General features: G+C 43.0%; 1 protein-coding gene across 1 annotated transcript in view; it reads right to left on the minus strand.

The window, feature by feature from the left end:
- cdh13 (cadherin 13, H-cadherin (heart)) overlaps positions 1-17,408 on the minus strand; it is a 244,259-nt gene that overhangs the window by 180,184 nt on the left and 46,667 nt on the right. The window contains exons 5-6 of the mRNA XM_070971981.1: positions 5,166-5,171; positions 4,357-4,509 (exon numbers count right to left, since the gene is read on the minus strand). Of these exons, the coding sequence (XP_070828082.1) occupies positions 4,357-4,509; positions 5,166-5,171 (159 nt within the window). The remainder of the gene's footprint in view (positions 1-4,356; positions 4,510-5,165; positions 5,172-17,408) is intronic.

The following is a 17,408-nucleotide window of genomic DNA, read 5'->3' on the forward strand; positions in this document are numbered from 1 at the left end:
ACACCTTAATCATACAGGCAGGCAGAAGATTGCTAGAGGGTCTGTGCTGAACAGCAGCGGGCTGCACTGACATGAGCGTGAGATATAACCCTGAACCAGAGGAGCTGCACTCCGAGGAGAGAAAGATGTAATCTGTATCCAAAACAACATCCACAGGATCATAAAGAAGAGCCTAACGGGAAACAGGATGGCGTTCTGTGATGTCTCTTGGTGGATTATTGATTTGACATAACCGACTTTCATGGCCATCTTACATGTTTGTATGTCAATGTGACCAGTTGGGGAAAATGTTAAACATGCCAGAAATAACCGTGTAAGGCTTTAATCTACATTTACCTTTAACACTGTGACTGAACGAGCAGCAGAGAAAGCAACAAAACAGCTGTAAGCACAATGCTGACACGCTGCTGTATCACTGTACAGCGTTCTTCCTGCTCAGCAGATAGTTGCTGTCCACAGTTTGATGCTGTTCAGATAGTTTTCAGCTCAAAACAAGTGCTGCTTCATGACAGCAGAGAAACTGAGCCAAAACATTTAAGTTGCAGCTGGAAAAGCAAACCAATTAGTTAGAAGACAGTGAAACACTTCGTAGCAGTGAGAGGATCTGCAGAGTCGGATGATGAATCTGTTCGAGTGGTTCTTTCACACTGAAGTAGTCACGTGATGTCATGTTAATCTAAAAATATTGATGATAGCAGTTTTAGCAGATACATGTAACCTGTCGAGAAGGCCTTGCTGTATAAAAATGAAAAAGCCTGTGTTTCACTTTGCCTTTAAAATTCCTGTGGAGTAATGGTGATTTTAATCTGTCTCTGAATATTTCATGTTTCCTGCCCAAACAAGCCATTAACTACAGTGGGAGAGGAGACCCTTAATGAATGTGACTGGGACAGCCTACGAGAACCACTGGGCACTACAAAGTGATTCAGTCTTCATTCTGCACACAGTGTCGGACCAGAAACAGCAAAGCTGCGTTTGATAGGAGACCCTTGTTCCGAGTTATGTCCGCGATGCAGACTTAGTATCTCCTTATGATGAGAGCACGGAGCAAGATGTCAGGCAGCCGCCTGCCTGTGTGTACATCATGTGTGTGTTCCTGCATAAGCACATGGGCAGTATGTGCACAGAGAAGCTTCTGGCCTTTGGGATTTCACCTATCAGGTTGGAAAAGATGAGGATCATTACTGACGGCGTAATTGGTGTTAGAAGCTAATTCATTGCAGGCCATTGAAACAATGGCATATTAGACTGGTCCAGTTTTTCACTGAGATGGAAATATTTAGCGATTGACTAAAGCCTACAATTAAATCTCTGAGTTTTAATGGTCAGACTATGGAGACAAATTTACTCAGAGGGGGATTTTGGAAAGCTGATGGATTTCAGTCTCGGGTCAGCTGGCAAATACAGAAATTGGTGAGGTTTAATCTGATGTCCATAAAGTTTATCTGCATGGTGGACGGATTGATGTTGAGGTGAGTTGAATAGACTTTATATGAACATATATCTGTTGAATCTCTTTAATCTTGTTGGTAACTGGCTACCTGTCTGACTGACAGTTTCAATAAAGTCTGTTTCTGTTCAAAGCAGAGCCGACACATGACGAAAGACGTGTTTCCCACGATTCTTGTACTTCAGTGTTGCGGGCTGAAATGAGCAGCATCGCGCTGGACAGATATTTATGAAAAAGCTGATTACAGTAAGTAATAGGCTCCAACGCCATCTTCCATGTTATCAAAGAAGCAGCATTCGAGGCAACAAAGAAGCCGAATAGATGAGCGTTAACATCGATTCAGGAGGCTTCACGCTGTGGAAGTGAAAGATAAGGGATTCAAAGTTCCATTAGTTCCTTCTGGCAGGTAATGTAGGAAGTAGCTTGGGTAACAATACAATCTGTCGCTAGCTGTTCTAATAAATCATACTTATCTTAATAATTAATACCCTGATATTGTGTATACCTACAAGTTTGTAAGGTTTGTGTGTGCAGGTTTTGGTTTGAAGCTCTCCAGATACTTTTCTGTGCTTCTGCCATCGTTTTTTCTTCGTCTCTTAATCTCTCTCCTCGCATTTGATTCTGCTCAGTCATTGTGTCATTAAATATCAATGCGCTGCGCTTAACTTTTCCATACTGAACACAGTAAAATCTTTATGGAGAAGGTCCCCAAACCCTCATTCTCGTCTCTTCAATCTTCGCTGTCCTCTTTTCCAATTCTGTCTTTGTCTTCCTCTCCAGAGCTTTAAAACTTTTGCAGTAGCCAACAAGGACCCGAAAAACTTTGTCTTACCGAGTTGTCACAACACTTTGAGGATATTAGAAAAAGTAATAAGTGGATAAAGCTTGGTTTCTTTGAAGGTTTCTGCCTCTGCAGCTCTTTCTGTGCATGCATCTATAATCTTTGTTTTTTAAATGATAGTAGCAATGCTGAGTGAAAAGTAAGGTGAGCCAACAGTGACCCAACCACCTTCATCACTGTTGGCTCACCTGTCAATCCTTCTATTCTCACAATAATAGTGGCAAGTGTACGACCGCAAATTCTTAATTTTCACAGAGGCAAACAAAGTAGGCTTTTCATTTCTAGCTGGTGACCACTGATTTTGCAGGCTGACATCTCAAGTGGCAGAATTTTAGGATAATTATGCTAAAATTAGCTGAAGCTCAACTGTGCGAACATGACTTTTTAATATTTTCCTACTATTCCAGCAGAACCTTGTGAAGGGATCTTAATTGATTGACTGAGGCTAAAGCTGCATGTCCCAGACAGTCAGTGTCCTCTCTAGCTGATGATGCGTGTAGAAGACATGGAAGTAAAGACAGTGTTATTCTTGTATCACAGTGTAAAGCTCGATTATCCTAGTAAGTATGACAAGGAAACTGTGACAATGTCATCCTTAACTCTGTCTGGCTGTTTAATTAACACAGCTTTACTTCTTTGAATCATTTTAAACAGTATGTTCTCCCTTTTGACACAGGGCCTTTGAGGACTAGCCAGTGTGCTTAGCAAATGTCACGCCAACTAGTGAAACTTTCCCCACATCCTCTGATCGGCCGGACAGAGCCGCTAATGTTAGCCTTCCACTTGAGATCAGCAACGTGCTAGCTGAGAACGAGGCTTTTTTATTGTAACCTGTGACAAACTAAATACGTTAATAATGTGTTCCTTAGCCTTGGAAGCAATGCTTGGTTACTACTGAAGGTGGTAAGCTAGTTAGCCAGACAAGCTAACAATAGCGGCTTACAGGAAGGCAAATAACACACTGTTTCACCCGTTGCTTACACTTTTGTACGTGTAGGGTTAGGGTCAGGGTCAGGGTCAGGGTTAGGGTTAGGGTTAGGGTTAGGGTTAGATAAGGGCTTGTAAACATGTAAACATTTGTGTTTTGTAAACACTGCCTCTATTACGGGGTCATCATTTCTTTCCACAGTCAGAGTAAGATGCTGTCTGTTCATAAAGGAAGGCTACATGTGATGTCTTGTATGTTGGTCCAGTAGACCATTTTATCTGTTAACCAGATCATTCATGCGATTCAGGGATGCTCACTTACTGGTTATTAAAGGTAACCACAAAAAGCCAATATCCTGGTGACTCCATGCCTGTAATAATGAGAGCAGAGCAGGGAAAACTGAGGAAATTTGGTGAATACATGTTTGCTCCTCTCAGCCTTTTTCTCCTGCCTGCTCTCTTCTCACATCTGTTGGTGTTTACAGAGTGAATTATTTCTGAGTTTTTACAAAAGCCAATTAGCTTATCAACAGCTTGCATCCAGCTGAACACCTGCACTCATGTCTGGTTGCAGAAAACAGGATAACATCAATTGACTTACTTTTTCTTTGCCCCTCGCTCCCTGTCTGTTCTAGGGGAAATTGTTTCGTCAGGCAGACAACCCAGAGGGCACCAAACCCAGCAAGAACCTCAAAAAGGCTCTAATGTTTTTTCATCTGCGAGGAACCACAGACTTCTAACTGAAAGCATCAGTTCAGCCTCCACAAAGACGAAGCCCGTCTGTTGCAAAATAACACTGCTGATATAGAACAGTGGGTCACAAACCGAGCCTCAACTCATTCTTTTTCCACCGGCCAGTGTGCTAAACTTATGCTAAATTTGAAAGAGAATAGTCAAAGTGAATATATTTTTGAGTACAGAGTATCATGCACAACTTGACCGGGTTGAAGAGGAAGTAACCGACGAACAAAACAGGAACTGAACTACGGCAAGCACAGAGACTGACAAGGAAACAAGAAATGTGTGAAAGAATCAGAGGGAGAAAGGGAATCTAGGTGGGTAGAGAGGAAAGAAAAGAACATACACAAAGTACACAGTAAGCACCAGATCTAACAAAGGCGCACACACACACACCAACCTGGTAGGAGTCAATGGCCTCCCGGTCCAGTGAGCGGCTGACTGACACGTCTCCTGTGTCTATGTCAATGGTGAACAGGCCTTTGGGATCCTGGTCAGCACCGGGGCCTGTCAGTCGGAAGATATGGTTCCCTGCCTTCTCTGTTGAAATCACCTGCAGACACACACACACACACACACACACACACACACACACACACACACACACACACACACACACACCAACAACAACTTGAACAATTGTAAGCTTTCGCCTTTTAATTCTGACACAGCCTATTTCCTGGAGCAAAGAATTATTTAAAGCTTCGATATTTTTCACCCTTTTTTCTAAGCGCAGCATTCTGAAAAAACACTTTATATTAGAATTTGTTGACTTTACTCAAGCAAAGGGACTTTTACTGTGCCTTCAATGGTGATGCAAATCCCAGATAGCTAGCAATTAAAAATTCATGTCAGACAAGACTTTGATTTGATTTCATCAGTTGGCAAATTCAGCTTGTAAAATAAGAAAGTTAGCATCGTCTCCCTGAGCACTGGACTCACGCTGTGAGCGCTTGTTAATGCATGGTGGGATTTATTTTCGATAAGAAAAGTGGAACAGTTGGATAAATGCAAAAATGAATTCCTTAAGAAAAGTGAATGTTCTGTAAATTAGCATTTTCATTGTCAACATGAGGAAGATTTAGAAGCACAAACTGGTCTCATGCAGTCGTGTTTTTGAGGAGTGCTGCCAAGTTAGTTGACTAACAGTCTTATTTTCCTTAGACAGGAGCGATCTAACCCAAGGACTTTTTGGATGGATGTACTCACATGAGACTGCGGTAGCCAGTAGCAACCCCAGGTACCCCGGCAGCAGGAACGGCCAGGTGAAAAAAAAAAAGAAGCACACAGAAAACACAGCATGTTAGATTAACATAACACAGCAGCAAGAGCCACAGACTTTGTAGAACTTTGCAGTTCAGGGCACATGCGGGAGAGGGAAACGTGAAAATCAATAACATAAAAAATAATAAACCAAAATAAGCCAAAACTTTCTATATAGACAAACAAAGTTTTGTCCTTTATAACACAATGAATACATACAGATCTGACCTGTCATGGCAGGAAAACCACAGGTGGAATTAATAATGTGACAACAACAAGGATATTCCAAAGTGAAGTGCAGTCATCATTAATGTTATTATATACACCTGAGCTGAATGTCTGCTGAAAAAAGGTGTATTGACAAGTCCCATCCCATATTTATTCCCAGTGTGTCAAATACCAACGCTTTGTCGCACCCCTCGGTGTCTCATACATAATATTAGACATTCTCTGACGCCTGGCACCAAAACTGCCTAGTTAGGTAAAAGGTTGTTCACGTTTGCTTTCAAGTGGTGTGTTTGTTTGACCCATCCATACATCCCATGTCTTCACAGTAAACATGTAGCTAGGGCTAGAAGCGGTTTAGCTTAGCTTAGCTTAGCATGAAGACTGGAAAAAGGGTCAAAAAGAACTAGCATGGCTGACTGAATGTAGTAATGAAATGTAAGAAATAACAGAACCTCAAAAGCTTACTGATTACCACATCATAGTTTGGACTATTTCACCATATGGATGTAGGCAAGCTAGCTGTTCCCCATTCTTTCCACTCTGTATGCTAAGCAGAGCTAAGTGTGTGTCAGCTCCCACTGCAAGCTTACCGTACAGATGTTACAGTGGCATCATTTTTCTCATCTAACTCTCACCAAAACAGGAATATGTGCATTTCTGAAAATGTCATACAATGTATTTAAAAGGGAAGCAAAATCATGATGTTTGTCAGTAGGATTATAACTGGCATACAAGCCATTTGAGAATGAAGTAGGGAGGTCAAAGTGCATGCTTTCGTCATCATGTTGTTTTCATCTCAAGTTTAATGTGCTGGAGGACAGAGCCGACACCACAGCAATGTGTCACTGTGTAAATGCTCATACACCATCGAAATTCCTTCAATTGCTGGTGTGTGCTGAAGCCACACAAACAGACACCGGGTTGTCACCATCAGGACATCCTTCTGGGCCTCGGCTCTGTCACTGTGTGTCGAGGATCTAAACAGTTCCCCTGCACTGTGTCTCATGATCAGAGGGGTGCCATGAGGTCACCCTTTTAATGAGGGTACGCTTCCATGGGGCAGCCGCTAAAATGAAGGCCTTTCCACTCCCCACTTGAAAGAGCATGGGAGATGAGACTGCAGTGTTACAAGCGTATGCCAGGCAAAACTCAAGCCCTTGTAGCCTCTGCAAAGATCTCTGCCATTTATGCTTCATCTCTTCCCTCCATTCCCATTCGCTCTTGGGTCCCGTTTGTCACTGTGTCCATCCTCACTGTTCCACTAAGCATCCATATCTTATTCTCCATTCATCGTTTTCCACTGCATCCTTCTGCGCTGACTCGCTTTGCTGTTTTTGTTTGATGACAGGGAGAAATGTCAGAAGTGTAAGAAACACTCGTGGCAGTTATCAGAATCAGAAATACTTTATTGATCCCCAAGGGGAAATTGTTTTAGTTACAGTTGCTCCATACAGGAATGGAAGAAATAGAGGAGATGAAGAAGAGATAGAAGAGATAACAGAAGAGATAAACATGTAGTGCAATTAAAAGAGAAAAAAAAATAATAACAAAATATATATACAAAATATATATACTGATAACTACAGTTTGAAGGCCACAGGCAGGAATGGTTTCCTGTGGCGTTCAGTCTTGAGTTTTGGTGGGATGAGTCTCTCACTGAACGTACTCCTGTGCCTGACCAGCACATCATGAAGTGGGTGTGAGACGTCCATGACAGTCCGTAGCTCAGTCAGCATCCTCCTCTCTGACACCACCGTCAGAGAGTCACACTCCATCCCCACAACGTCACTGGCCTTGCGGATCAGTTTGTTGAGTCTGTTGGCGTCCGCCATCCTCAGCCTGCTGCCCCAGCATGCAACAGCATAGAGAACAGCACTACCACCACAGACTCACAGAAGATCCTCAGCATAGTCCGGCAGATGTTGAAGGACCTCAGTCGCCTCAGAAAATAGAGACGACTCTGGCCCTTCCTGTAGAGAGCGTCAGTGTCTTTGCCCAGTCCAGTTTATTGTCAATATGTACCCCCTGGTACTTGTAGTCCTCCACAATGTCCACACTGACCCCCTGGATGGAAACAGGGGTCACCGGTGCCTTGGGTCTCCTCAGGTCCACTACCAGTTCCTTAGTCTTCGCCATTTTTAGTCGCAGATGGTTCTGCTCACACCATGTGACAAAGTTATCATTTGTGGATGATACACTTATGTTAAAAAAAAAATTTCCTCTCTTCTGTCCTGTCCTGCTTGTCTTTCTTCTTCCTGAGCCTTGTTCTTTGTAATCTGACGGATGTTTGCTTTAACAGCAGTAATTTCAAGGAAACTTTGAGTTGTGTTAGAAACCCCTAATCATACAACACAGTAAGTCCATCATTGTGCATTTCCCTAATCTTTTTATTCTTGTGAGGACACAAACACTGATACACAAGGCCCATCCATGCACACACTCACACTCACACAGGTGCAATAGCTGTCACTCAGGACAGAGATATTTCGGAGCAGTAATCACAGTGGCAAGCAGCACCTGCTGAGAGTGACAAACTGGGTCAGATGAAGAAACCAAAAAAAGCATGAGGTGCAATATTAGCTGGATTCACAGATGGCTCTGCATCAAACTTGGATGATGCGGGGGGAGTGAGGGAAAAACAAGAGTGGACACACAGAGGGGAGGGGGGGAGGACGCACAATGAGAGCGAAAGTGAGAGAGAGGGAAGTGGAAAGTTAGAGCGAGGGAGGGAGAGATCACTGATGAAGATAAAGTAACTTCATCTGAAGAGTAACTGAAGTGTCAGGAGAAGTTTAGTGTGATTAGGAGATGTCTCTGTGGGGGAGAAGTGATCATCTGCACTGCACACACACACACACACACACACACACACACACACACACACACACACACACACACACACACACACACACACACACACTCTGACTTCCACACACGCTGGCATTGTAACGTGCACCCAGTGGCTTTGTCTCCACCGAGTCGGTCTCCCTCCGTGTGTGTGGGAGGACTGATGAGAGAAGCTCACCTCTTTCTATCAGCTCTCATTACCAGTCGAGCAGACATGAAAGACTGTGGGGCTCGAGATACTGTGGGAAGATGACAGGAGGTGTGGCGCTGCTCCACAACACCAAACACCTCCGAGCACACAGAGGAAATGAGCAGCGATACAATGGCACGGCACCAAAGTGTGGAGGTTTGCGTGAGCTTGTGTGTATTTAAACCTTGATAATACGTCCTGCTGTCTGTGTTCCTGTCAGGTGGGGGGGTGGGGGGGGGGGTGGGGGGTGCGACAAACAAAAACTTGTGGAAAAGCAACACGAGTATGTACAAATACAGTATGTACACACAGACATCTTCACTAACACTCACAAAAATGCACTTGAGTGTGTTTTTTCTTAGTTAGTGCGCGTGTGTGTGTGCATGTGTGTGTGCCAAAAATCAAGAGAAAAATCTGCTGTGCGAAGCGAACTGTGCCAAAGAAAGTACAAGTTGGTCCAAAGAAAACATCATCATACTCAATCATTACCATGCAAATTATGTATATACACGCACACAAACACACACCAACACACACGCTCCTCGTGTCCTTGTGTTTTTTGAGGGAGAATGAGGAAGTACACAGTGTGTGTGTGTGGTGTGAGAGAGAGAGAGAGAGAGAGAGAGAGCGTAGCATCCCTCAGTGGTGCTTCTGTTATCCCCATCAAGGTCAAACAGCCAGCTGCAAATGACAATCACTGGCCATGAGAGGACTCCTGAGACCAGGCCAAGCCCAATGTGTGTGAGGGAGAGAGAGAGAGAGAGAGAGAGAGAGAGAGAGAGAGAGAGAGAGAGAGAGAGAGAGAGAGAGAGAGAGAGAGAGAGGAGGCAATGATGGACTGATTGTGCTGTGAATGTGACTGCATTATTGCCCGTGACACCTTAAGTGTACATGAATGTGAGGTAAAGTGTGTGTGTGTGTGTGTGTGTGTGTGTGTGTGTGTGCGTGCGTGCGTGCGTGCGTGCGTGCATGTGTGTGTGTGTGTGTGTGTGTGTGTACACAAGCATTCCAGGCGTGGACCAGTGCTCTGTCTGATTGTACCGCCACTCCAGTCTGCTAATTACAAGGACGAGGCGAGGTGGGAAGGCCTGGTGAAGACTAGACAGGAAGAACCGACCGAATCCTCAACAAAGGGCGATGGGAAAGCACGGTGCCAATTAACTGACTTTGATTGGTTAGCCAGGCCTCTGCTAATCATGAGCCATCAGCCACTGTGTCCTGAGAGGGGAAATAATCAGGACGGACCTCTGTTGAAAATGCTGTCATCAAGCATCAAGAAGGTCAACAGTTACTGTTGAAGTGTGAAATTCTACTTGTGAAAATAAGCTTCAAATCACAGAATCCAGCTTGTCCTCACGCCTCATGTCATGTTTTTACTTTTCTTCCAAGGTAACAACTGAATGCTGCTCAATTCTCACAACTGAAAAAAAGCTAACTTTAGAAATAGCAGTACTTTCAGGAATCTTAAAGTATTTCACTTTCAATTCAATTCAATTCAATTTTATTTATTTGTATAGCGCCAAATCACAACAGAAGTTGTCTCAGGACACTTTCCATATAGAGCTGGCACAGACCAAGCTCTTTTATCTACAGAGAAACCAACAATTCCCCCATGAGCAAGCACTTGGCGACAGTGGCGAGGAAAAACTTTCTTTTAACAGGCAGAAACCTCGAGCAGAACCAGACTCTGGGTGGGCGGCCATCTGCCTTGACACTTTAAGAAGCTGAAAGGCTGTGGCTGTCTCAGACAGCAGGATGAGCCGTGAGTCAGTCTCGCTTAATTTCATGCAAAGACCGCATCTCTTGGGCAGGTCACACCCAACAAATCTGTTTTTTGTTTTGTGTTCTGAGACCCTCTCATCAAAATGGATTTCCCATCTGCTTGATGTGTGTGCGGGTCCAGGCATGCGTTGGAAGCTCCGTCAGATGGTTTAACTCACCACCAGCAAGCGTCCGCCACAACCGGGTATGATTAGCAAGCTGAAAGACAGACGGGAGAAAAAAGCAGGGACTTTCTGGTTTTCCTAAAACAATTAATAGAAGACTAAATGATGAGGGCCGCAGGCTGCCTGCTTTCTAGTGCTGTAACATTTAGCGCAGCTTGCTCACCTCCTGCTTGCCTTGGTATTGAAGGGCTGTTTTGGTGAGAGGAGGAGCAATAGTCAGAGCCACAGACAGATAAAGTGCAGGGGAGAACATACAAAGAAGGGCACGGAGAAATAAAGCAAGAAAATAAACATGTATCAGTTGTAAGACACCAGCTAGAGTACAGCAAGACAGAGGAAGGAGACAGGCTGATGGGCTGAGCAAATCAGGATGCGCTTGGTACCGAAGCAACAGCACAAAGGTGCCAGACGTGTCTGTTCTCCTTTCTATATTAGCCGAGGCTACAGCCAAACCAGGCCCTCATTCCTCTCACCAGCAGTACTTTATTGGAGCTGTCATGTCGCGTCAGACACGTTGACTTGATTTGTGAGCTGGACATTGAGGTAAGGAAAGATAAACACAGGTTGAATAACTGACAGCTCCGGTGCAGCACGGAAAGTTAAGATCACTTTACAGACTTTGTTCGAGATTTCATGTTGACGTTTGCCTGTGAATTGGTGAATCTGAGTTATTGGGTTTTATAGGATTTAAGATGCAATAATATTCAATAAGGACATGAAATCAGCTTTGTATACAGCCTACTCATCAGTTATGCCTGTAGGTTGGAGATTAGGATCATTTCATTTTAAAGCTGAACCAATGAAGTCCCCCAGCCCGGTCTGTCAAGACCCTCAGGTCTGGCCAGGGAGCTCACACCACAGTGGGAGCTCAGAAAACAAACACGAAACAGAGGCTCAGCCACACGCAGTGACGTGCACTATGAGATGTTTGGATGGAACTGGGAGACACACAGAAACTGTAAGAACTATACGAACAAGAACGCACACAGACAGACAGACAGAAGATTTCAGTGGAAATGCCTGTGGGGAGGAGGGTGGATCTGTGTGTGTGTGTGTGTGTGTGTGTGTGTGTGTGTGTGTGTGTGTGTGTGTGTGTGTGTGTGTGTGTGTGTGTGTGTGTGTTAAATCTGCATTCATCCCCCTCAAGGGCACACAGACGAAGGGAAAGACATCGCTGTGACATTCCTTTGTACAAACTTGTATTGATTTTATTTCACGGTTCAATTTTTTAAACACACACACACACACACACACACACACACATATTTACATATATCACTTATTACTAAGTATGACATCCTGTTAATTCATATTAGTTGTGTTTGGTATTACTCAGCAGCAGAAAGTGACTCTTTTAGACATGGAAGCACCAGACAAACTATTAAGTCTTCAGACAGAAATCAGAGCGAGTAAAAGTTTCAGACGGGGGGGAGGAGTGAAGTGTGAAATTGATGACATCACACCACCGCCGTCTTTCTATGGAAGACTACAAAAGAAGAAGGAACTCAAGGATCAGGGTTTTCTCTCTTGCTTCGTGGCTCTTGTGTCCTCTCTACGTCTAATCCCCGGGTTTTGGACCACTGGCCGGCAGGGCCTGCTGAGTGCCCAGATCAGAACGGCCTGGCCTGGAACTGAGCTGCACAGAGCGGACTGAAGTGGACTGAAGCGTCCAGCCAGCTTTGAAAACAAGAGCTTTCTGAAAGGAGCCTGACCAATATCTGTCTTCTAATGCAGCAGAATTAGAACTGGAGAGACTGTGAATCCAGCACACCCAGTCACCTTAGGTGTGTGAAGATGTTGGTCTGCTGGTAGAAAGTCATTTGGTTGTTTGAGGCATCCGTGCACCACAGCGTGCTCCACTTACAGACTAACCAACCAAGCAGTTTGGGTGCCTAAACCAAACCAAACTGTAAGATTAAAAACGAGTAATTAATGTGGCCCCGACAAAAGATTCTATACATGATTAATAAAAATCAATCAAGTGTTATTCCCCAAACGGAGTTCAATTTTTCCTACATGACCCTGAATGCATCACTCCAGTATTTATGCAAAACATCTACTACGTGATTGGTGGGTCAGCAGTCCATCACAGGGATATATTCATCCTATGGAAAAGTCCAGATTTCTAAATAATCTGCAGCTGTTTCACTGGAACAAACCCACACAGACATGAGGAGATCATGCAAGGATCCTGTACATGCTGAGACTTGAACTTAGTACTTTCTCACAGAGAAGACAACACTACCTCTGTGCCACCATGCAAAGAAAATGCAAAAAAAATCCACCTGTCACCTGGCGTAGTAGGTTATGTAGTATAATTTTTTTCCAACAGATATGTGATGATATGTGATAACTGGAGGAAATATTCTAACCAATGGTAGCTGAAAGTAGCTGATTTTTTGAGCATGATATTGTTGTAGAAATGATTGATAGCAGCTGACTTGCTGAGAGTGATATCGTAGTAACAGCTGATGCGCCGAGCATGACGCTGTAGCAGAGGTAGAGAGATCATGAAATCGTCGAGCATCCTTATCAGGGCCTTCTGGGACTTTCCATGACCTTGCAGCTGTCTTGGCAGCTACTTCTCTAAGTATGTATTCTCTTATAACCCATATTTGTGTTTTTTTTTACTATGATTACTGATGGACTGAATGTTCTTATAGTCTCACTACGATTTAATATAATCTCAAAAGTGCACTTAATGACAATAGTATTGTGTGCTATGCCTTTATACTTTATAATATGCATTCTTTGCTTTATAATGAAAGTTTGTAAACCTTTTTTAAAAATCAGCATGTAAAAAGGCCAAGAGATAATGGTGTAATTTGGGAAGAATAAAGAGAAAATAAAAAGAATGCATCTTTAATGTATCAATACAAATCTGGGAAAGATTGGGAAATTTAAGGCAGAACAGCTGCTGAAAGATAAGATAAGGTAATGGTGTAAAATTAGAGTAACCTTAGAAAAAAGAGAAGATGCCCCCAGGGGCGTGGCAGACCCTGAGCACAGACCACTGTAAGTTGGAGTTCATCAGGATTGCATGCTGTGTGTTTCTGAGCGTGTTCCCCTTTGTTGCCGGCAATGAAGTACTGCTCAAAATTTTTATTGAGTATCTTCAAGAGGATTTTTCCTGAACAACTGGACAGCTGAATTTGAGATTTTTGGCCCTTTGTGGTTTGTAAATTTGGTTTATACATTCCACAACAGTTACAGTTCACTTTGTGTTTATTTTGAATATTTTAATTGCATCTAAACGAAATGCTGTGAGTCAAACAATCTGAATTCTCAGGTCTGAAAGACCTTCAGGTGCACAGCAAAAATTTAACTCAGCTACTCTTGTAGCTCATTACTTTTCTTCAAAGTCAAAAGTTTGACAATCTGAGCTATAAGAGCAAATCAAGAGATGACAAACTGTCTCAATCACCATGGAGAGCACTGCACCTGTCTTAAATATATGGACCAGGTTAGCTAAATTTGCCATTTATCAAAAAGCCTGCTAATACTTACTTTACAGTATCCTTTTCCATATAATGTACTACAGTTGGTGTCTAACGTGTGTTGTATATCCTCACCCATTCTCAACAAAACATGTCAACAAACACAAACATATTCATCACATAAAGAGGGGCTGGCGGCTGTCTGTCAAACCACCAATCTTTGGTCAACACCTGTGATTGGCCTGCCACAAGATTTAATAGAATTCCTAGTTTTCTTGACATTAGGAGAATTGCAATCTGAAACCTCCACGAGATGAAGGGAAAATTGTTCAAAATTGGAGCCAGCTGATGGCTTGTCATGGGACAAACAGGTGCTAGAACACTGACACCATTATTACATTTCAAGTCCTGCATTTCCCCGAGAGACGACTGACGTAGTCACCTTTAAATGTATTTTGAAAAATATGCAACACCTCGATAATTCAGGGAACGTGATTAAACAGCTAACTCGCTGCCATGATTGATGCAGCTAAGCACATGTTCTTACAAGCAATGGTGGACAAGATGAGTATTTTATTTGGAAATGAGCGTCATGGATACAAACGGGAGAGTTTAAATGATTGATGATTTAATTATGGCTCTTTGCATTGTGAGAGTTTTACCCATTATGTCCAGCGACAATTGCAAAGTCTCTTTAAAGCGTATCAATCAATTATTTCCACGCCATTTTGTGCAGGAAACCAATAGGAAGTCAACAATTGTGCAATCACAATGCACGCTTGGCCAGATTGATTATGTAGAACGCTGAGCCTGACTCACACATAATCCCAGACATGAGCTAAAAGACTTCAGGAATAAATATTTCAACTACTTAAGCTATGATTGATTTATATTCCTGAAGACTTGAGCGGTATAAAAAATGGTCCTATCAGCAGTGACTGAAGCATCGTGTACTAAGAGAAACATTAAAGCATATCAGTTTCATTGCATGCTCCAGCTGCTGTGTGATTGTTGTGAGCTGTTTATGGGCACCCAGGGGAGGGCAGGGGAGAGACCTCTGTATCAAAACAATTCCACAGCCAGCAAGAGGTGTGACATAAACAACAAGGTTCTTACCCTCCCCTGTGAGTCCTGCTGACAGCCAATCCACCTTCACCCCTCCGACACACACACTCACACATGCACACGTCCCTCTCACGTGCATGCAGACACACACTCATACATGTCAAATTGTAGCCCTTGGATTCTCACCTCTCCCCTGCTGCTTATCTCCCAGAGAGAAGGAGGGAGCATGAAAAATGAATGGCTGCCATATGGAAGTGGTAGGTTGCGTCAGAAGAGGAAAGCTATTGGTGTGGAAAATCAATTTCGCCAAGTCGCCGACATATAGCTTCTATTGGGTAAAATAGCCCACATTAGCCTGTCTTCTCATGCAAAGCTGACTGTGGAGGTAGGGGAGAAGGATGGCGGGATACGAGGATGAGAGGAGGATGGATGGAAAGTGGAGAGAAGAAGAATTGGGGTAAAAGATGGGGACTGTTAAAGGACTGCAAAGGAGGGAAAGAAAGATTTCTCTTATGCTGTATGCATCCAATTACTCAGCTGAATGTGCAAATGTCCCGCAATGGCTGTACTGGTTAGCCATCAATCCACGGCAGCTCCATAGCATACTGTAGAGATAATTTGTGTCCCCATAGACCAAACCTATCTGCTGACTCTCATCCCTCTCTGTTATCTCTCTGCAGCTCACCTGGGGAGAAATTTGCACAACTCCCTGGGGACTACAGAAGCCCCCCACCCCCCCGATATCACTGCATGGACACTAACATGGCTACCGACCTGGTGTCTCCAGGCCTTCAAGTTGCATGACAGGAACCACATTGAGGTACTGCTGGTATGAGCTGGAGGCACCGGCTCTGTGCTTTGGTGGTGCTCTCTGGGGTACAATTATCTATTATGTGCAGGGCTCAGTATGGGATATCTTTTTATGTTAGTCTCTGCAGGCATTGAGAGATGTGGTTGATCTCTTAGTGCCGAGTCTTATCTAGAACAAAGCTACTTGACACGTAGAGATACATCAAAGCTTCGGGGAGAGATAAATGTAGAGCCTCGCACGGGGTCCAAATGTATGATTTTAGGCTGACCATTTGTTCTGCTCGAACACCACTCAGGTGATTTGATCTACCTGCTGGACAGACTTCTCACCACAGAAAATGCAATGATGCAGTTGTTTTTCTGAGGAAATTAACTGAGAGCTATTAGAGGAGTTGCATGCATTATGCAATGATAATTCATAATCTGTCACGTAAAGATGTGTCGCACCATCTTTGGCCTTTTCCACAGAGGCCGAGCTGGACGAATAAAATCCTTCATCAGTGACAAAACAATGAATAAATCCTTGAAATAGAGAAGTATGCTTCAGGGAATGTGTCATGCAGAAAACATCTCTGGTCTCAAACTCTCATAATCTGACATAATGATATCTGAAAACATATGGAGCTGTCCTATTGACAGCGGGGTTGACAGTGCTTCACAATAAGAAGGAATTCAATTGGGTGTTAACAACTAATCTATAGACTATTAAAAATATATTTTCTGTCATGAGCCTGAACTTTTTTATTTTCATCCATCCACCACAGCTTTTTCTTCCTGTCAGTTATGTACAATTAGTGTTCCCCACCAAAATAAAAGTGGGAACAGGGAAGCTTTTAATTCCCTGTTATTTAATTGTGCTGTTTATTGTTTCAGTGCACCAAATCTAAATTCATGTACTCATCAGGCTTTTAAATTACCAAACAGGGTCACATGAATAAAAAAACAGAGATAAACAAAAGAACACAAACACATGTAAGACACACAGATAAGAAATTGAATTGGTGACAGAGTTTTCACAACCTCTAATATGAATAAAACATTTCTGTGCATGCGTGACATACATGTTACATCATCCACCACCTCAAACCATACATGAAACATTAATAATGTACAGTATGGCTTTGTTAGCATAAGTATTAAAACTTTTAAGTCATTTTTAAATATGCTTTGTTTTTGTCAAGATTTGGCCGGTAAAAGCAGAATATTATTTAACTGAGAAGGTGACAAAGTAACAGCACAAGAGCCACATCCTGTCCAGAAAAGAAAACAGTTTTACAAGTATGGGGAAATAACCAAACTGGCATTTCAATTTAATGGTTACAAAACATTCAGCCTGGTCTAAAATAACTACAGCTGACCAGGAACATTCCTACAAACAGAAAATATGTTTATCCTGCTGTATGAGACTTAATGAAATCCAATCACCTGAAGCAATGCCACAGGAAAAATACGCTTCCGCCTTTAGTCATGTGCAGCGACCCTCCTGAAGCTGATCGCGGATGTTTCTGCTCAGAATAAATATGGAAATTTATGCCAGAGTTCATCTTCATCTCATTCAGAGCACAAGCGAGCTTTTCTTTTCTGACCAGGGCCTCATCTCTCAATAATATCGCTCTTAGATGGAAGAACTGTTGCTATGAAAGATGAGTATAATCCTATGAGAGCT

This window comes from Chaetodon trifascialis, chromosome 10 (genome assembly GCF_039877785.1).
Source record: "Chaetodon trifascialis isolate fChaTrf1 chromosome 10, fChaTrf1.hap1, whole genome shotgun sequence".
Classification (NCBI taxonomy): Eukaryota; Metazoa; Chordata; class Actinopteri; order Chaetodontiformes; family Chaetodontidae; genus Chaetodon; species Chaetodon trifascialis.